This window comes from Ovis canadensis, chromosome 9 (genome assembly GCF_042477335.2).
Source record: "Ovis canadensis isolate MfBH-ARS-UI-01 breed Bighorn chromosome 9, ARS-UI_OviCan_v2, whole genome shotgun sequence".
Lineage (NCBI taxonomy): Eukaryota > Metazoa > Chordata > Mammalia > Artiodactyla > Bovidae > Ovis > Ovis canadensis.
Window position 1 is genome coordinate 88578502 of NC_091253.1, and position 21202 is coordinate 88599703.

Consider the following 21202-nt stretch of genomic DNA (forward strand, 5'->3'; position numbering starts at 1 on the left):
GGATTGAACCCAGGTCTCTTGAGTCTCCTGCATTGGCAGGTGGATTCCTTACCACTGTGCCATGGCTGGCTTACAGGAAGTAGGGTTTTCTTTTTTCTTCCCATTTTGTAATCACTCTGTTTGCTCCATATTGAAATATTTTAGTACATCCTGTACTCATTCTCTTGCAATACATTGATTGAAGTATATGAAAAGAATCTTGGCCTCACACATACGTAGCTGGGTAAGAGAGAGGAGCGTGTTAATCATTTTTTTTTTCCTTGAAATTTGTAGATACTATTCTTTGGTACTACACCAAAACTCAACAATAGTAGTTTCATAAACATTAGTTTCAGTATTAGAAAGTGTAGTAGTGACTTTTCGCAATGATTACATTAAAGTCCATTGTTGTGTTTCGCTCTTGAATCTGTCTTTTCCCACGTCAGTGGTTAGCATCTTAATTCACTGAGCAGTGGCAGAGCTCCCGCATTTTGATGTACGGCACCAAAAAATCACATTTGTCAGTATCCCTACTAGTCTCATCAGAACAGTTTTTAGTTTTAAGTATTGGTGAGTTATTAAGTTCATAGTAACAGAGATTTTTGAAAATTTGAATTGTTACTTGAAAGCTTGAATTTTATCATGGGTACCAGAAAGTATTTATATTTTCCTTGAAGTGATAGGCTCACTGGACTTATTTTTGAGGAAATATTTGCCACGTACCCAAATCTGAATTATCAGACTTTGCCTATCAAGTCTTTTTTTAATTCTTCAAATAAGAATGATGTTCCCCCCAAAAGTGATGGTTTGGCTTGCTCTGTAATCACATGTGCACTTTTTCATTGAGACAACCATTGTACTTTGATAGCAGCATAAGTAGTACATGCTTCCTTCTCATTTAATCACAAGAATACTAAAAAGATGTTTGTTCAGATATCAAGATTCTTAAAAATGAATTTTTTTTTCTTTTTCATCAAGGACATTCTTAAATGAAAGTGAAATTTTTTTTTTTTTTTTTCAGAGAAAACTGTGACTGCTTAGTGAAGAGTACAGAGATTGCTAGGATAGTTTGGTTCCACTGTCTTGATTGGTGCTAGGGGTCCAGCAGTTTTACCCATCATTATTTTTTTTACCTTTAGTATAAATGTCAATAGAGAAAAAAAGAATAATGTCTTAGTATTTTTATGAAGATAGGTTTGACCTGATGGGCCCTAGGACTTCATGAAGGGGGAACCACACTTTGAGAACCACAACTGTAGAAAAAAAAATATGGAGAAACATTATTCCTCACCTTTGCTTAAGAGGTACTTCCTGTATAAACTTATGTATCAGTTTCAAGATACTTTGCCATGTTTGAGTACCACCTGTAACTTGGTATTCTGTTTGAATCCTGGCGGGGTGGAGTGCAGTTCAGATCTGGCGCTAACCACCTGGAGTTGGTGTAGACCCCATTAAAGGTCACAGCCTCTAACACAACTGCTGGTTCTTCAGAGACCAGCTGTGCTTCAGGGGTCTTCCGGTCACAGGTACCGACTGGCTATAAATTTGTCAGTTCCTTTCACTTTCACAGGTTCAATATTTTGTTAGAATGACTCACAGAACTGAAGAAAGCACGATAGTTACAATTACAGTGTCAATACAAAAGATACAAATCAGGAAAACCAGCCTAGTGGTTCACATGGGTTCAGTTCAGCTCAGTTCAGTTGCTCGGTCGTGTCCGACTCTGTGACCCCATGAATCGCAGCATGCCAGGCCTCCCTGTCCATCACCAACTCCCAGAGTTCACTCAGATTCACGTCCATTGAGTCAGTGATGCCATCCAGCCATCTCATCCTCTGTCGTCCCCTTCTTCTCCTGCCCCCAATCCCTCCCAGCATCAAAGTCTTTTCCAATGAGTCAACTCTTTGCATGAGATGGCCAGAGTACTGGAGTTTCAGCTTTAGCATCACATGGATTAGGTTGGTGCAAACGTAACTGCAGTTTCAGTCCATGAATTTTAAATCATGATAACTAGGCTTAAACTCAACTTTACTAATCAAAATAGGAACCGTTACAGTCAATATATTTTTGCCAACAAGAAATAAGTTTGTTTGTTCTTGTAGCATAAAAATCCATGCCTCGGAATTTAATGAACTCTTGAAAAGCTTTTTCTGCCTCCTACTGTTGTGGATGCATTTTCCCTGCAAAAAGTTATCAGAGATGCTTGAAGAAGGGGTAGTCTCTTGGCCAGAGGTCAGGTGAGGCACATGAGGCAAAACTTTGTAGCCTGATTCATTCAATTTGTGAAGCATTGGTTGTGCGATGTGCAGACTGGCATTGTGGAGAAGAATTGGGCCCTTTCTGTTGACCAATTCCGGTTGCATAGGTTGTAGTTTACAGTGCATCTCATCAATTTGCTGAGCATACTTTTCAGATGTAATGGTTTCTCTTGGATTCAGAAAACTGTAGTGGATCACGCCAGCAGCAGACCACCAGACAGAGACCATGACCTTTTTTGGGTCCGGGTTTGGCTTTGGGAAGTGCTTTGGCACTTCTTCTTGGTCCAGATGCTTGAGCTGGTTGTCACCGGTTGTCATATAAAATCCACTTTTTGTCACACAGCACAATCTACTCAAGAAATTGTTCATTGAAGATGACACTTCAGAATGATGATTTTTTTGATTTGCTGTCAGCTTGTGGGCTACCCACTTATCGAGCTTTTTCACCTTTCCAATTTGCTTCAAATACCAAACGACAGTAGAATGATCGACGTTGAGTTCTTTGGCAACTTCTCCTGTAGTTGTAAGAGGATCAGCTTAGATACTTGCTCTCAGTTGGTCGTTGTCCATTTCCGATGGCTGGCCACTACCCTCTTCATCTTCAAGGCTCCCCATCTCCTTTGCAAAACTTCTTAAACCACCACTGCATTGTATGTTCGTTAGCGGTTCCTGGGCCAAATGCATTGTTGATATTGCAAGTTGTCCCGCTGCTTTCAGTTCAGTTCAGTTCAGTTCAGTCACTCAGTCGTGTCCGACTCTTTGCGACCCCATGAATTGCAGCATGCCAGGCCTCCCTGTCCATCACCAACTCCCGGAGTTCACTCAGACTCACGTCCATCGAGTCAGTGATGCCATCCAGCCATCTCATCCTCGGTCGTCCCCTTCTCCTCCTGCCCCCAATCCCTCCCAGCATCAAAGACTTTTCCAATGAGTCAACTCTTCGCATGAGGTGGCCAAAGTACTGGAGTTTCAGCTTCAGCATCATTCCTTCCAAAGAAATCCCAGGGTTGATCTCCTTCAGAATGGACTGGTTGGATCCCCTTGCAGTCCAAGGGACTCTCAAGAGTCTTTACAACACCACAGTTCAAAAGCATCAATTCTTTGGTGCTCAGCCTTCTTCACAGTCCGACTCTCACATCCATACATGACTACTGGAAAAACCATAGCCTTGACTAGACGGACCTTAGTCGGCAAAGTAACGTCTCTGCTTTTAACGACCCATTTTGAACTCGAATAAGAAAATTGCTCAAATTTGCTTTTTGTTGAACATCATTTTCCATAGTCTAAAATAAATGTAAAATAAATAGTAAGTAATAAATCAGTAGTAAAAAAACATAAAGCAAGAAATATGGGTTAAAGTGATGTATAACATAACTCCATTTATTAAGAACGTATTCCAATAGCAAATGCCAAATTTTAGCAATGCCAAACAGCAATTACTTTTGCACCAACCTAGTAGTAATTTAAATTAAATTAAAAATTCAGTTACACTAGCTGAAATTTTTGAAATTTTAATTTTTAAAATTAAAAATTTGTTACACTAGCTTCATTTCCAGTACAAGTGTGCCTTGGAGATATTGCAGTTGCAGTTCCAGACCACCGCAATGAAGCAAATATTGCAGTAAAGTGAGTCATATGAATTTCTTTGGTTCTCCAGTGCATAGAAAAGTTATGTTTACACTATCCTGTATTCTGTTAAGTGTGCAATAGCATTATGTTTAAAAAAGAAAAACCAATATATGTACCTTAGTTTTAAAATATTGCTTTGAAAAATGCTCATTTTCTTGTACATTTCCAGCAAGTCCTAGTATAAAATCAGAGATCATTGGTCAGAGAGCACCATAACAAGTATAATAACACAACGAAAAAATAGGGAACATTGTACGAATAACCAGGTTGTGACACAGAGACGTGAAGAGAGAAGACGCTGTTGGACACAGATGCCGACAGACTTGCCTGACGCAGGGCTGCCGTGGACCTTCAGGTTGTGGAACGCGCAGTGCACGCAGTAAGGCAGAGCACAGCAGAACAGGCGTGCAGTCCTCGAGCGAGTAGGTTCAGGTTGTATATTTTGGGGAGGGATTCCGTGGGTGGTGGTGTGCTTCTCAGGTTGTGTCATATCAGAAATCACATACGTGAGTTTGTCTCTTAGTAAAGTCTGATCACTTAGGGTAACAATGAACAGATCTCTCTGTTGTAAGGTACGTCTTCTCCTTTGTAATTATTGAGTGGTCTGGAAGGGTCCTTTTGTAATTGGCAAGCATCCTTTCTCCAGTAATCGTTCCCTGGCAGTAGTATCCTCTGGGGTCCTTGCCCGAATTGATCATTGCAGTACACTGAGGGGGACAGATGTTGATCTTCTGAGTCATTCAGTCATTGTGTGTTTATTAGCTGGTATTTTACTATAAAGAACAGCTTTTCTTAAACTCTTTTTAAAAAATACCACTTTGTATCATCTCCAGAGACAAAAAAATTATGCAGGATAGGAAAAGAAATCATCATTTTCTACCTGGCTTAGCTACTATATATGGTATTTACATAGTTACACTTTTGTAGACACTGAGTATCAATTTAAAAAACTAATAACTAGTTTGGAAGAGGAAAGGTACTTGTGGAATGGGCAGGAAGAAGAAAGCTACATGTTCATCTTCTGTAGTTGAGGGTCAGAAGATTATGCCTCAAACTGAAAAATCAAGAAGTACCATTGTAAGCATGTTATTTATATAACGGAAGTAAATACCTAAAGAATCAGGTAAAAACCGCGAGGTGTTTACCCTGGAGAAGAAAGGATTCGTGTGGAACTGCTGTTTTCCATAACAAACTTCGACAAAGTCTTGAAAACTGTGTGCCTTCTAACTTCAAATAAAATTTTTTAATGTAAAAAATGAAGTTAAAAAAATATTGCTATAGGCTAATTGATTTTCATCTTATTCAGTATGTTAGCTCAGTCAGTAAAGAATCTCTCTGCAGTGCAGGAGACCGGGGTTCCATTCCTGGGTCAGGAAGATCCCCTAGAGAAGGAATTGGCAACCCACTCCAGGATTCTTGCCTGGAGAATCCCATGGACAGAGGAGCCTGGCAGGCTACAGCCCATGGGGTCACAAAGAGTCAGACACGACTGAGTGACTAAACCACCACCATAATTACAGCCACTGCTATTACTATTTGAATGCTCAGTTTTTTTAAGTTCAGCTAGTCCTGCACCTTTTGGCATGATTTCATTAATCTTTGAGTGCTTCCTTACTGAAATAAGGCCCAACAATGTTTCTTCAAGGAGCACTGATTCTCTCAGTGGGAATGGCATTTTTGAAACTAAAATTTGGATGACAGGTGTGCTCCTTGCTACAGATGTCCTCTATCTTTAAATGTATCTGGTCCTTCCAGTTTCTTAGCCTTCCCCCGCCCTGCCCTCCTCCATGGTGGGAGTTGATTGCTTCTCATTGATTTCTCAGATCTTTTGAGTTAAGACTCATCCATTTACTTTTCTGTTTTCAGAATTTTATTGCTATCCCATGTTTGCTGTGGTCCTTCTCCCTGGAGTGTAAGCATTTAAAAAAATTCCTCCTGTCCTTTAGTAGCATTTTTGGAATGGTGTTGAGTGAGTCAGTATATTTGTTACCATATTTAACTGGAGTCTTACATCGACACTCTTAGTATAGATTTGGATTTTACTCTGCATAAATAACTAGGTCTAATGCTGCTGGAGCACTGAAGAATTGATGCTTTTGAATTGTGGTGTTGGAGAAGACTCTTGAGAGTCCCTTGGGCTGCAAGGAGATCCAACCAGTCCATTCTGAAGGAGATCAACCCTGGGATTTCTTTGGAAGCAATGATGCTCAAGCTGAAACTCCAGTAGTTTGGCCGCCTCATGCGAAGAGTTGACTCATTGGAAAAGACTCTGATGCGGGGAGGGATTGGGGGCAGGAGGAGAAGGGGACGACAGAGGATGAGATGGCTGGATGGCATCACGGACTGGATGGATGTGAATCTGGGTGAACTCTGGGAGTTGGTGATGGACAGGGAGGCCTGGCGTGCTGCAATTCATGGGGTCGCAAAGAGTCGGACACAGCTGAGCGACTGAACTGAACTGAACTGAATACTGCTGGGGATACAAAACGCGATAGCCCTGTTTATGCCTTCAAGTAGTTTCCGTGTTCCTCAGAGCATTAAGAATGAGTTTAAAACTAACCGGAGTCCACGTTAAAATACGCAGAGTGCCGGCACTGAGGTGTACGGTGTGGTGGTGCGTTGCCTTCTGTTCTGTGTTCTAGCACAGTGATTCTCGGTGTTGGCTGTATGTGAGGATTACTTGGGAGACAAAAAATAACTGTGCCTGGTTCTCAGATCAGATTTAGATTAAATCTGAATCTACTGTGAGCGAAGCTAAGTTCTACAAGTTCTGAACTTCTTTTGGTAGACTTGATTAGTTTGTGTTTTTTATTTTTGTTTTTTGTTCTTTTTCCTTTAAGGGCCAAGAAGATACTTCAGGTTTATCTTGTAATTTTTCCTGCCCCACACCAGGGATAAGTTGCTTTCCTTCCTCGACCCCTTGGTATTTCAGACCTCACACCTTTGAACAAACATGCAGCTCTCCTCTCCGGGCCTCATTAACTTGCTCATTCATTCTTTAAGACCCAGCCTCTCATTTTTCCTTTAAATGTCAATTTTGAGCTAACTATTTTGTAATGCCCATTGTTCCCATCTGTTTTAGCACTTACACTGTTTTGTTGAAATGATCTGGTATGCATTTTCCTACCCAATTAGAGTCTAAGCTTCTTGAATAAATTCTAATATTATAGGTTTGGATACATTTTATGTGCTTAAAAAAGTTAATTGAGCTGATCACACATAGGAATTCCAATTCTGGAGACTGAGAGAGAGTAGAATTATAAAGTTCCTTAAGTTTTGGGTCTTAGTCACTTTTGGTTTCTTCTGTAGCCATATTTGATGGATATTTTTGAATTATATTAAAGGAATATTATATTTCAACCTTGAAAGATGGTTAAGACTTAACTGGAAGTATTCAAAGGTATTGGAATTTAAATTGTGCATCTGTGAGAGGTGCTTGTAGCAGACTGAAATGAATGGTAACTTAAGCAGTGTTTTTAAATGATGCCTTTGTTCAATTATAAATATATAGTGGCCGTTATAATAAAAAATTTTAAAGGAATCTTATACAGTCTTGTACAATGCAGGACTTCCCAGGTGGCACAGTGGTAAAGAATCCGCCTGCCAGTGCAGGAGACACAAGAGATACAGGTTCAATCCCTGAGTCAGGAAGATCCCCTGGAGTAGAAAATGGCAACCCACTCTCGTATTCTTCCCTGGAAAATTCCATGGACAGAGGAGCCTGTCAGGCCCCAGTCCTTGGGGTCCCAGATAGTCAGACACAACTGAATGAGCTCTCATAGTACATGCAGTCTTATAGACAGTGAATTGATCTTTTGAATTTTTGAAATTTTGTACCAAATCATTCTGTACTATTGTTTTCTCATTTTTACCTTTCCTTTTTATTATATCTTTCCATTTTCTTTTTTCTTTATCATCATGATTTATTGATGAGGATATTGAATATATTCTCTGTGATGTACAGGAAGACCCTGTTGTTTATCTAGTCTATATATGCTCGCTTGCATCTGCTAACACCAGACTTCCAGTCCGTCCCTCTCCCCTACCCCCGGTAACCACAGCTCTGTTCTCTGTGCCTGTGAGTCTCTTTCTGTTTCATAGATAAGTTCGTTTGTATCATATTTTAGATTCCACGTATTAGTGAGATCCTCTGTATTTGCCTTTCTCTTTCTGACTTACTCCACTTAGTCTAGTCGTCTCTAGGTCCATCCGTGTGCTGCAAATGGCATTATTTCATTTTTTATGGTTGCTTAGTGTTCCGTTGTGTGTGTGTGTTTGTGTGTGTGTATACACGCATGATATATATATCACATCATCTTCATCCATTCATCTGTCAATGTACATTTCGGTTGTGTCCATGTCTTGGTTATTATAAATTCATTTTTCTTTCAATAGAACATTTCTTTGTGGCTTTGTAATTTATACGCTTGTCATTTTAATGGCAATATGTTGCTCCATTTTGTTGATATATGGTATTTTACTTGGCCATGTCTTGTTTGGTGTTTTTTATTTACATTTTATCACAATTACAGAAAGTGAACTATAATTATTTTTATACAGATAGCTTTGCATTTTCTTTTTGGGAGACCAAATATGTGTTACAGAGCCTTTACCTTGTAATAGAATTATCTGTGGCAGAAATTTAATAGAAACATGGAAATAGTGTGAAGTGGATAAGGAGCCAGATAGATCTGATTTCTAGTTTTGACAGCCACTTTACTAGCTGTGTGATCTTGAATAAGCTAATTAACTGAGCCTCAGCAGTAAAATTGGATTAATAGGAGCTAACATTATTGTGCATTTATAATGTGGCAGGTGCTATTCTAAGTATTTTACGTATATTAACCCATTTAAACTTTAGAACAGCCGCATGAGGTAGCTCTAGTATTGTTCTGTCATTATTACTATTGTTCCCAATTTTAAAGTATGGAAACAGGCTTAGAGAAGTAGAAGAGGTCAGTCAGATGGCTGCTTATGACGAAGGTGTGATGGTAACCCAGTGCCATCTAGAGCTGGCTCAGACCTCTAGAGCTGGTTCTCTTATTCACCCTGGACTGCCAGGGCATCAGCTACATCCCTCCCCTGGATCTGAGTCCTAGGCAGACAGATTGGCCTTCATGAGCCAGATTAATGATTACTGAAATTCCTGCAACTGGAGTTGATTATGAGGTCATGCTTGCAATCCTCTAACCTTGGGCTTACTGTAGAAACTGCACCCTAAGAGCAAGGATCACTTTAGATCTTCATATTCTCTTCAGACCTCTGTCTATTTAAAGTTGCTTTTAAGGGAGTGGTGAGAAAAACTTGGAGTTGTATTTTTATATTAATATCTGGCAGGCCTTTTGTTATCCTTCACTCTCCTCTTCCACCTGCGTGTTCTTTTTAACCAGCAATTAAGTATTTGCCTAGTAGGATTTAACTCTTAACCTAGACTGCTAGATAGAATGCCGGAATCTTTCAGACCCAAAAAGAAATCTGAAAACTATCCAGCCACCTCACTTATATGAAAATACTGAGGCCACACAGCCAGAGGGTGATTTAGGACTCAAGCCTATGTTTCTGACTTAAATCCAGCACTGGCTTCATTCCACTGTACTGTTTACTACCTTATATGTAATAATCTTTCAAAAGTGTTATTACTATGTATTCTTTTTAGGAATTACATACTTTAACTTAGCTTGCTCCCTCCGTGTTAGAAGACAGCTATATGTGTTTTTAGTTCTTCACAGTTTAATGAAGTGCTTTCTCATCCTTTATCTCATTTGCTTGTTTTGAAGATAACCTTTTGCTCATGTGCCTGAGGTTCTTGAATAGTGGCACAGGTTCCTTTGTGATTCCAGCATGTCTGTGGCTTGTATACATTCACAAGTCCTAGCTACCTTAGCTTCACACAGACGTGTTGACTCACTTTACCAAGATTACAGTTCAGGCATTGGAGTTTCTCAGCTCCAGCTTTTTTCACATCCTCTGGATGCTCCTGGAGTCTAAGGTGTGAAATTCCAGGTATGAAGATAATTTGTTGTTTTGAGGCGCTAATGTTTCTTGGCTTCTTGGACTACTTGTGATCAGGGAAGTTCTTTAAAAAACTCAATCAGAGGTTCACTGTGTAGTTAAGCAACATGTTGTGTGGAAACAAACACAAAGATAATCATATCATTTATTGTACTAACATTCTTCAATCAAAATGGTGTTATAGATAAGATAAATTTTATAGCTGTAATGTGTGTCCATGTGATTTGGTTGGTGTCAAGGAAGGGAGTGAATTGTTAGGATAAGGCTAGCCACTGAATGCCAAAACTTTCTACAGCAGAGGCCTATTACCTAATCAACTCATACAAAACCTGGCAATTCTTAAGAGGATCCTTTCTGATTCGTGATTAGGTTAAATTAGCTGAACAAAGTCAAGTCTGTGAGAAAAATCTGTCAGATTATTATTATCAAACTTTAAAAAGAAAAGAGAAATAAAATGTATAGTGTTTTCCCTGGAGAGTTTTAGAGCCTCTCCATTTTGGTAGATCATATATTAAGACTTATTTGTTTGAACTGTATGCAGTTCAGTGCTTGTTTGAGAATAGAATGTGAACATTTTAGGATCACTTTATGATAGTACTGGGTAAATAAGCTTTAGAGTTAAGCTTTTTATCCTTGGATTTCTAATAGCTACTGCTAAGGTGAGCCTTATATGTTAAGATTATCTGAAGATAAGACTGCAGCTCACTCACTGGCTCAAAGTTCAAAGGAGAGCATTAGCTCAAGGACATAAATCGCTGAGTTGTTATCCATCAATTTGTAACAGAAGGGCAGATGAACAGCATTTATCTGGACAATCTAGTATCATATACCTGCAGTTTGAGGTCAGTCTCTTTAGAGGGGTTTATGTACATACGTGCTTTGAACTGTTTCGCAGAGATGAGAGTTCAAATTTATTTTTATTCTCTAATTTGAAGTAGCAGGTGTATTTGTGTGCCTTTTGCTACAGCTGATATTAACCCCATTTTGCCCCTCTTTAAAGCTGGAATGTGTGCATGTATGCCTGCTAAGTCGCTTCAGTTGTGTCCAACTCTTTGCAACTGTATGAACTGTAGCCTGCCAGGCTCCTCTGTCCATGGGATTCTTCAGGCAAGAATACGGGGGTGCCCTCTTTCAGGGGATCTTTCAGGGATTGAACCGCATCTTGTACGGTTCCTGCATTGCCAGGTGAATTCTTTATTGTTGTTTCAACTGTGGAGCTGAGGTTAATTAGGTTATTTACAGAAGAATTTTATTTTCTAGCCCTCCGTTGTTTGCTGTTTTTTCACGTGTGTGCCCCCTCCCCCCTGCAATTTGATTGCAAGCTCCATGGGTTCAAGATACGTGTCTTATTATAAAATCTGTAATATCAGGGCTTACAAAGTTAGATACATAATGGGGGCCATCTGATAAAATATGAAACTGAGCCAGGCTAGATGGGGTCCATGTGAAAGGGAAAACATACATCTCATGTAGAAGCAGTCTAATTCCAGCACATTTTTACCTTATGGGACTGTGAACTCAATGTTGCCTGAACAAAATGTATCCGCTGATGCTCTCTGGCCTGTGGCTTATCAGTCTGCTAGTTCTTCTAATAAAACAGAGGAACGCACAGAAAGTACTTGTTGCATAGTTGTCACTTGGTAGATGCTCATTGTGTCATAAAACTGGCTACACTGCTTTTGAAAGACTATCTTAGATGTCATATGTGTAATGTGATGTAAGATGAATAAGAATGTTCTCTTCTGTTAAAGGATTTTCTCTTTTTCAAAGAAGATGAGTATAGTAATAAACAGATTAACTCTTACCCTAAAATAAACAGACCGGGGTATTGAGTCTTCATTGCCTTGTCCACAGAAAGTCTTTTGCATAATTTCCAAGTTTGGAACCAGTGATAACCAGTGATAACACATTTTAGTAAACTGCTGCATATTCCGAGGGCTCTCAGAAGAATGATATAGGAAATTGTTAGAATACCTGAATGCCCTGTAATTAATGTGTCTGTTTTTTATTGCTTGAATTCTGGAGCAATGTTTTGTTTTCCTTTTCTCTAGCCCCCCAAACAACATTGTTAGGAGATACTCTTGCTGCTTCTTCTGTAGTGTTTGTGTGTGTGTCGCTCAGTTGTGTCCAGCTCTTTGCAACCCCATGGATTGTAGCCCACCAGGCTCTTCTGTGCATCGGATTCTCCAGGCAAGAATACTGGAGTGGGTTGCCTTTTCCTTCTCCAGGGGATCTTCCTGACCCAGGGATTAAACCCAGGTCTCCTGCATTGCAGGCAGACGCTTTGCTGTCTGAGCTACTAGTGGAGTCAAATGAAGTGAAAGTTGCTCAGTCGTGTCTGACTCTTTGCAACCCCATGGACTACTACAGTCCAGGGAATTCTCTAGGCCAGAATACTGGAGTGGGTAGCCTTTCCCTTCTCCAGGGGATCTTCCCAACCCAGGGATCAAACCCAGGTCTCCCACGTTGCAGGCGGATTCTTTACCAGCTGAGCCACAAGGGAAGCCTGAGCTACTAGGGAAGCCCCAAAATACAAAGCATAATTTGCGCCGCCTGGGAATTGACCCTGGGTCACAAGAGTGGGAATCTTGCATGATACCACTCTACCAGCGGTGTGGCTGAAACTTTTTATTTTATATTCGCGTATAGTTGGTTACTAATGTTGTGTTAGTTTCAGCTGTATAGCATAGTGATTCAGTTATTCATGTGTGTGCACACGTGCCTAGTCATGTCTGACTCTTTACGACCCTGTGGACTGTATCCACTCTCTATGGGATTTTCCAGGCAAGAATACGGCAGTGGGTTGCTATTTCCTACTCCAGGGATCTTCCTGACCCAGGGATCAAACCTGCATTTCCTACGCTGCAGGAGGATTCTTTATTGCTGAGCCACTGGGGATTCCCATGTGCTATACAGTACATCCTTGTAAAACCAGACTTTTTTTTTTTCCTCAAAATTCCTCCATGTTGCTTTCCCCATTATCCTAGATAAACATCAACAAATGTTCAGAATCAAAGTGAAGTGAAAGTGAAGTTGCTCAGTCGTGTCCGACTATTTGCGACCCGATGGACTGTAGCCTATCAGGCTCCTCCGTCCATGGGATTTTCCAGGCAAGAGTGCTGGAGTGGATTGCCATTTCCTTCTCCAGGGGATCTTCCCGACCCAGGAATCGAACCTGGGTCTCCCACATTGCAGGCAGACACTTTACTGTCTGAGCCACCAGGTCACTCCTAAAACTTAAACTGAGGAAAAGTGCAGGGTGAAGCACTATTTTTACTCCTAGAGTCTGTAAGCTATTTTTGCCTGAGCTTTTGATATCATATCCAAGATATTATTGCCAAGACTAATGTCATGAAGCTTTTCCTTCTAGAGATTTCATAGTTTCAGGCATTAAATTTAAGCATTATACTAGAGTGGGTAGCCTTTCCCTTTAGGCATTATACTGGAGTGGGTAGCCTTTCCTTTCACTAGGGGATCCTACCAACCCAGAAGTCGAACCCAGGCCTCCCGCATTGCGGGTGGAGTCTTTACCAGCTGAGCCACAGGGAAGCCCCTGTAGTGTGTATACATTATTTCTTCCATTTTGTTCCTGTAGATACCATCCCAGTTTAAAACTGTTTATGACTCATCCTGAGACCTCTGTGCTAGCCACATTTAGAGTATCTATAGGTTTGTTTGTTTTTTCTTAATCCTTTTCTTAGGTCACACATAAACCTTGATTAAAAGCAAAAGTATAAAGACACACACTGGAGGGGTAGGGGAACCAGCTTCCTTCAGTTGTGCACTTTCTTGCTGACCAAACTCCATATCATTCACTCCTCTTGTAATCTTATCATTTCTTAGTCCCTTATAGGGTCATCAGCTTGTTCTCTGCTCCTCCCAATAGCGTTATTTTACTTTTCCTTATCCTACTTCTTCTAAAGAGAATGACCTCTCTCCTTAATGCTTTATATGATTTTCTTTATCACTGTACAGTTCTTTAAATCTTTTCCTGTTCTTTGATTGCTGGACTGGGTTAGAAGTTTCTTAGGGACAGTGACTGTATTTCCTGCTGCATCTTTTAATTCCATATGAAGTCTAATGCCATGCTTTTGTGTGTTCAGTTCAGTTCAATCGCTCAGTTGTGTCTGACTCTTTGCAACCCCATGGACTGCAGCACGCCAGGCCTCCCTGTTCATCACTGACTCCCAGAGCTCGCTCACACTCATGTCCATCAAGTTGGTGATGCCATCCAACCATCTCATCCTCTCTCATCCCCTTGTCCTCCTGCTTTCAGTCTTCCCAGTATCAGGGTCTTTTCCAACAAGTCTTCACATCAGGTGGCCAAAGTATTGGAACTGCAGCTTCAGCATCGGTTCTTCCAATGAATATTCAGGACTGATTTCCTTTAGGATTGACTGGTTTGATCTCCTTGCTGTCCAAGGGACTTTCAAGAGTCTTCTCCAGCACCACAATTTGAAAGCATCAATTCTTCAGCTCTGAACCTTCTTTATGGTCCAGCTCTCACATCTATACGTGACTACTGGAAAGACCATAGGTTTAGCTATGTGGACCTTTGTTGGCAAAGTGATGTCTCTGCTTTTTAATATGCTGTCTGGGTTTGTCATAGCTTTCCTTCCAAGGAGCAAGTGTCTTTTAATTTCATGGCTGCAGTCACCATCTGGTGTGATTTTGGAGCCCAAGAAAATAAAGTCTGTCACTGTTTCCACTTTTACCCCTTCTGTTTGCCTTGAACTGATGGAATTGGATATACCACAGTCTTAGTTTATGTTGAGTTTTTAAGCCAGCTTGTGCGCTCTCCTCTTTCACCCTTATCAAGAGGTTCTTTAATTCTTCTTCACTTTTCTGCCATTATAGTGGTAACGTGTGTATCTGAGGTTGCTGATACTTCTCCTGGCAGTCTTGATTCCAGCTTTTGAATCATCCAGCCCAGCATTTCACATGATGTACTCTGCATCTAGGTTAAATAAGCAGGGTGACAATACATAGTCTTGTTTTACTCTTTTTTTTTCCAATTTTGAATGAGTCCATTGTTCCATGTCTGATTCTAACTGTTGCTTCTTGACCTGTGTACAGGTTTCTCAGCAGACAGGGAAGGTGGTCTGGTATTCTCATCTCTTTAAGAATTTTCCATAGTTTGTTGTGATCCACACACTCAAAAGCTTTTGCTTTTGCTTTTGCATAGTCAGTGATGCCCAAGTAGATGTTTTTCTGGAATTCCCTTGATTTCCCTCTGATCTAGTGGATGTTACAATTTGATCTCTAGTTCCGCTGCATTTTGTAAACCCAGCTTGTATGTCTGGAAATTCTTCAGTCACTACTGAAGCCAAGCTTGAAGAATTTTGAGCATTACCTTAAAGTGTGTGAAATGAGTACAACTGTACAGCAGTTTGAACATCCTTTGAAATTGGAATGAAAACTGACCTTTTCAGTCCTGTGGCCATTGCTGAGTTTTCCAAATTTGCCAACATATTGAGTGCAGCACTTTAACAGTATCATCTTTTAGGATTTGATTTATGTCATACCTGAATGGTCTAGTGGTGTTCCCTACTTTCTTTAAATTAAGCATGAATTTTGCAGTAAGGAGTTCATGATCTGAGCCACAATCAGCTCCTGGACTTGTTTTTGCTGACTTCATAGAGCTTCTTCATCTTCGGGTGCAAAAAATATAGTTAGTCTGATTTGGGTATTGACAGTCTGCTGATGTCCATGTATAGATTTGTCTCTTGTGTTGTTGGAAGAGGGTGTTTGCTATGACCAGTGTGTTCTCTTGGCAAAATTGTGTTAGCCTTTGCCCTGCTGCATTTTGTACTTCAAGGCCAAACTTGCCTGTTACACTAGGTATCTCTTCACTTCCTACATCTGTACTACCATCCTCTAGGATGAAAAGGACATCTTTTTTTGGTGTGAGTTCTAGAAAGTCTTATAGTTCTTTATAGAGTTGTTCAAGTTCAACTTCTTCAGCATTAGTGGTTGGGGCATAGACTTGGATTGAGTGGTTTGCCTTAGAGACGAACAGAGATCATTCTGTCGTTTTTGAGATTGCATCCAAGCACTGCATTTCAGACTCTTTTGTAGCCCTCATAAGGGCTACTTCATGTCTTGTAAGGATTCTTGCCCACAGTAGTAGATATAATGGTCATCTGCATTAAATTCGCCCATTCTGGTCCATTTTGATTCACTGATTCCTAAGATGTTGATGTTTATTCTTGTTATCTTCTGTTTGACATAGCCAGTTTACCTTGGTTCAGTGACCTAACATTCCAGGTTCCTATGCAATATTGTTCTATAACATCAGACTTTATTTTCACCAGCAGACACATCCACAGCTGAGCATCATTTCTGCTTTGGCCCAACCTCTTCATTCTTTCTGGACCAACCTCTTCATTCTTTCTGGATCTGTTTCTCTGCTGTTCCCCAGGAACATATTGAACATCTTCTGACCTTGGGGGGCTTTTCTTCCGGTGTCGTATCTTTTTGCCTTTTCATACTGTTCATGGGATTCTCGAGGCAAGAACACTGGAGTGGTTTACCATTCCCTCCGCCAGTGGACCACATTTTGTCAGAACTCTCCACAATGACTCATCCATCTTGGGTGGCCCTGCACCACATGGCCCATAGCTTCACTGAGTTACACAAGCCTCTTCATCACAAGACTGATCTGTGAATGAAGAGAGAGGACCAGCAAAAACCAGGGAAGAAATGACCTAGGGCAGAGATGGATACCTCTCTTCTGGATAGTCAGAGAATACCAAAGTCTAGAAAGGAGGTCTTGTGGATGCTTCACCCCTGAATACTGTGAATGTCTACACTGATTGCTGAAAAGCCATTTTTTCCTCATGTCACCTGTTATGTCATTATATATAAACTTACCTCTTACACTACAGGTAGTTATAATATGGTTGAGTTCATTTTACTTTGTAAAATTTTTGTCATTGCCATGTTTGTCTCTTGTCTTTTTAAAATAACATTATGTGGAAATGAAAGTGATGATATGTAATATTTGTTGTGTGCAGGATACATTTGTTTTAACTTTATTATGGTTTTCATATCCTTGCAAAGAAAATGTTGTTTTAGTGATGGTATTTTATCAGGAACTATTCTACAGCCCAGGAGAGAAGTTAATTCATTGCATACAGTGATTTTCTAAGAACTTTAGGAATTAATTCTCTTGGTCAAAAAAAGGATGACTTGGTAGCTATGAAGACAAGATGACAGGGAGATTTTTTTTTTAAGTTTTTGAAGTTTTGAGCTCTCTGAATGTATTATCATGAGTGAAAGTGAAGAAATGAAAGTATTAGTTGCTTACATGTTCGGCTCTTTGCAACCCCACGGACTATAACTCATCAGGCTCCTCTGTCCATGGACTTCTCCAGGCAAGAATACTGGAGTGGGTAGTCATTCCCTTCTCCAGCGGATCATCCCAACTCAGGGACTGAACCTGGGTCTCCTACACTGCAGGGAGAATCTTTACAGTCTGAGCTACCATAAGTTATTAATATTAAATTAAATCATTAGTGATAAAGTGATATATTACTTTTAAAACTTTTAATTTGGATTCTTGACTCAAATATTTAGAAAGAGAAATTAAAGACTTGCTTCCATCAAGTATTATTTCAAACCACAGCAATAATTATATTTGTACTTAAATATTCTGAATTGCAGAAGCAAATTAAGCTGCTGCTAGCCATTCTAAATAGCAGTGCTGAAAAAAAATACTGAAATGGGAAATAAGTCTGGCATGCAATAGCAAAATTGAAGTATATATCTGTTTAACCAGAGAATGTCCTCAGTTTGGTAAAAGGGTTAGAAATACAGTCTTCTTTGGAGACTGATTAAAAATAATAGATAAAATAAAGAATGATGTGCTCAATGAGCTACAATTCAAATAGAGGAAATTTAATGGGAAATGATTACATTAGTAGCAGATGGCTTTGCTTCCTGAATTGCAATTTGACTGGAAATCCTAGAAGAGCTTAAATTTGTTTTTCAGATTTTTGAGTCTGATTAAAGATAGATAGAGATTTGTTTATTTGCTGTGTTATTGTGATTCTTACTGTGTCTTTTGGATTTTTCGTTTGTATCAGGCTATATTTATGATTCCCACAAACCCACCACCAACATTCAGGAAGCCAGAACTTTGGTCTGATGATTTCACCGATTTTGTTAAAAAGTGCCTAGTGAAGAGTCCTGAGCAGAGAGCTACTGCAACACAACTTTTACAGGTCAGTGCTTGTGTCTCTAACAGGAGGATACTTTCTTTATATGCCTTTTAGCTTTTTCTGACATTGACCAAGATCATTATGAGTTTCATTAACTGATTTATTTATTCATTAACTGATTTATAAAGATGTAAACTTTCCAGGAAATATGGATTGATGTACAGACAGACAGACAGACAGACAGACATACCTTTCTTCTCCTGTATATTCTGTTTCTTTCATTTAAAAATTTTGTTTTCCAAGTTCAATTTTGTGCCCTCCCCCCTCCCACACTAATTTTTGTTGCCAATTCTTTCCTCGTAAAATTGTGTTAAAACTAAACTTCTGTAGGGTTCTCATTTCAGAAATGAGTTTCTTTTCCATTGTTATTGTTTCTTATGTTTTAACTTCCAGATGTATTATTCCTTGACCCAGCATTTCTTCTTTGACTTTTTGCCCTGTAAGATATGTGAATATGAAATCCCTGAACTCCTTGAGAAGATCGCATGTTGTAGATGCTGGTTACAAGATGACCTAAAGGAAGAGTTTCAGTGTCCCTGTACAAGTAGACTTTGTATCCAGAGTGTCAGGAGGCTTTTTTTTTTTTTCAAATGTTTTGACATTAAATGCAAGTAGAAATAATTTAATACCTTTAGTAATTATTCATGAGTCTTTACTTTCCAGCAGAATTGAGTTAGACCTGTGTACTATGAAAAGTGTGCATGTTAACAAAACTTGGTATTTGGAGAATAGTTCTTTTTAAGTGACAAAAAGATTAAAAACATAGTTATAAAAAGTGATTTTTCCAAGGTAATGTTTTTTAAAAAAGGAATTATTGAGAATGTTAGAAACTAGCTCTTTAATATAAGGTTTATTGTTACAAAAATTTAGCTTTAGTACTGTTTCCATGAAAGGCAGTTTAGCAAAATCTGTCTAGAATGAAACAGCATATATTCTTTGACCCAGTAGTTACTCTTCTAGCAATTTACAGAGAAATTTAACCATGTGTGAAATAACATAGGTGTAAAAAATCTTGATAAACCATTATAATGGCAAAAGATTGGAAACAACATAAATATCTGTCAACAAATTGGAAGCAATATGAGGTCTGCTGAGGGGAGTTACTGGCAAAATACACACAGCCACATACTCATATATGTATGTATACATATGTCAATGCTTATGGTGGAGTAGCTCTAGAAAAATAAGCAAGAAAATGGCCTCCAGAGAAGATAACTACATGGCTGAGAAGCAATAGTGGGCTGAAAACTTTCTTTTTGCCAAAGACTCTTTTGAGTTTGGTTTTATGTGCCCATATTACCTTTCAAAAGTTAATTAATTGAAACATTATTTTTGAAATATTGTCAGCACTTCAAAGGAATTTTAAGCACATAAATCAAGGATCTGTTGTTAGTTATTGTGTTGAATGTCTAAATTATTTAACCATAAAGAAGGCATAAAGAAGGGGGGAGGGGAAATAACCAAAAAAATGGGACAAATAGTATAAAATCTGATGATGAAAGTAAATCCAATACACCCAATTACTGGTTTTGGGGTAATTTAACTAATATTTCTTTCTGGTCTTTCTTCCATAATCTTTTCTAATCTCTTTAAGGAAATTCTGTTTTTAACCTAGAATTCTTAGGGTGGAAAAGCATTTAAGAACTATTCCACTAAAATTCCCTAATTTTGTATGTGAGAGTACTGAAGCCCAGAAAAGTTCAATGACTCATGAAAGATCACACAGTGATCAAGGGATTCTTCTAGGTTTATTCCACTTGTCCCCTAGCCTCACTTGTCACCCTTTCTCCATTCTGCTTTCTGCACAGGAAGTTGATCTGTATGTGTGAAAGTTGCTCAGTTGTGTCTGACTCTTTGCAACCCCATGGACTATACAGTCCATGGAATTCTCCAGGCCAGAATACTAGAATGAGTAGCCTTTCCCTTCTCCAGGGGATCTTCCCAACCCAGGGATCAAACCCAGGTCTCTCGCATTGCAGGCAGATTCTTTACAAGCTGAGCCACATGGGAAGCCCAGTTGACCTGTATGGATTATGTAAATAAGCTCGTTACTCTTTGGCTTCTAGCTGGGTTTGGCTCAAGCATTTTTTTTTTTTTATATTGAGGGCAAACAGTGCAGCTGGTTTTGTAAAGTGCTTATGAGCCAGTATTTGTTTTCTTGATTTTTAAAAAACTTTTCCTGTTGTGCTGTTGTTGGGCATGGAGGCCCTCTGTTAAAATGTTGGTGTGTCCTCCTCTGGCTTCTTAATTGACCCCTTGCTTGACTTCCCTTTTTTTCCCTTTATAAATGCTGAAATAGTCGACTTACAGTTTCATGTTTCATACAGATCATGTTTTTTCAATCCTCTGTGCCTTTTCTCACTCCTCACTTGCTAGTTTAAAGACCACCTTTACCAGCAGGCTCCTTTTTACTCATTGTCTCATTGTTTCTAAATTCAAATTAGGTACTCCTCTAGAAAGCCTTCCTTTCATCTTTGTTGAGGCTAATTGTTTCTCTGGGTTTCCGTAAGCAGCCTGGGCTCGTCATTTGCCATATTAGAATGAAATAACTTGTTTCTGTGTCTTTGTCCTGGATTGTAACTGGTTCAAGATCAAGTGGTACTCTTTTGGGGAGGGAGTTGTTTTTGCACTCCTGGTATCTTAATACAGGTATCTGTATCCTGGTATCTTTAATATACATGTAGTGCTTAATACATGTGTATTAAATTCAATATATGTTTATTTAAGATAGCAAACTTCTGATTTTAAAAGCTTTTAGACAGAATGACTATCTGTTGTATCATTTGAGTCTCATTAGACTCCGAGTTTAATTTTACTGAATGTCTGAAAGCCATCCTGTTCTGTCTCTTAAGGGAGTTTTGCATATGTTTTATATGTTATAAGTTAAATTATGTTTTAACTTTAAGAATACAGTCTTATTACCAAGTTTAAGTGGACATTTGCCTATAACCTACATGTGTAGATTTTACAATATTGATTTCTAGACTTTGATAAACAGGTTTTAAAGAGAAGTTTATGCTGAATTTTTTTATAGTGGTTTGTTTTCCAACACTAGATAATTGTATACGTTTAAAAGAGCAGACTGAGACTGAAAGGATCCTT

General features: G+C 39.2%; 1 protein-coding gene across 3 annotated transcripts in view; it reads left to right on the forward strand.

Moving 5' to 3' along the window:
* The window catches only part of STK3 (serine/threonine kinase 3), a 310137-nt gene that overhangs the window by 158945 nt on the left and 129990 nt on the right, over positions 1-21202 (forward strand). For all 3 annotated transcript variants that reach the window (XR_011259059.1, XR_011259060.1, XM_069600533.1), the window contains exon 7: positions 17966-18103. Coding sequence is in view for 1 of the 3 variants with exons in the window: in XM_069600533.1 (XP_069456634.1) it covers positions 17966-18103 (138 nt within the window). In the remaining 2 variants the exon portion in view is untranslated. The remainder of the gene's footprint in view (positions 1-17965; positions 18104-21202) is intronic.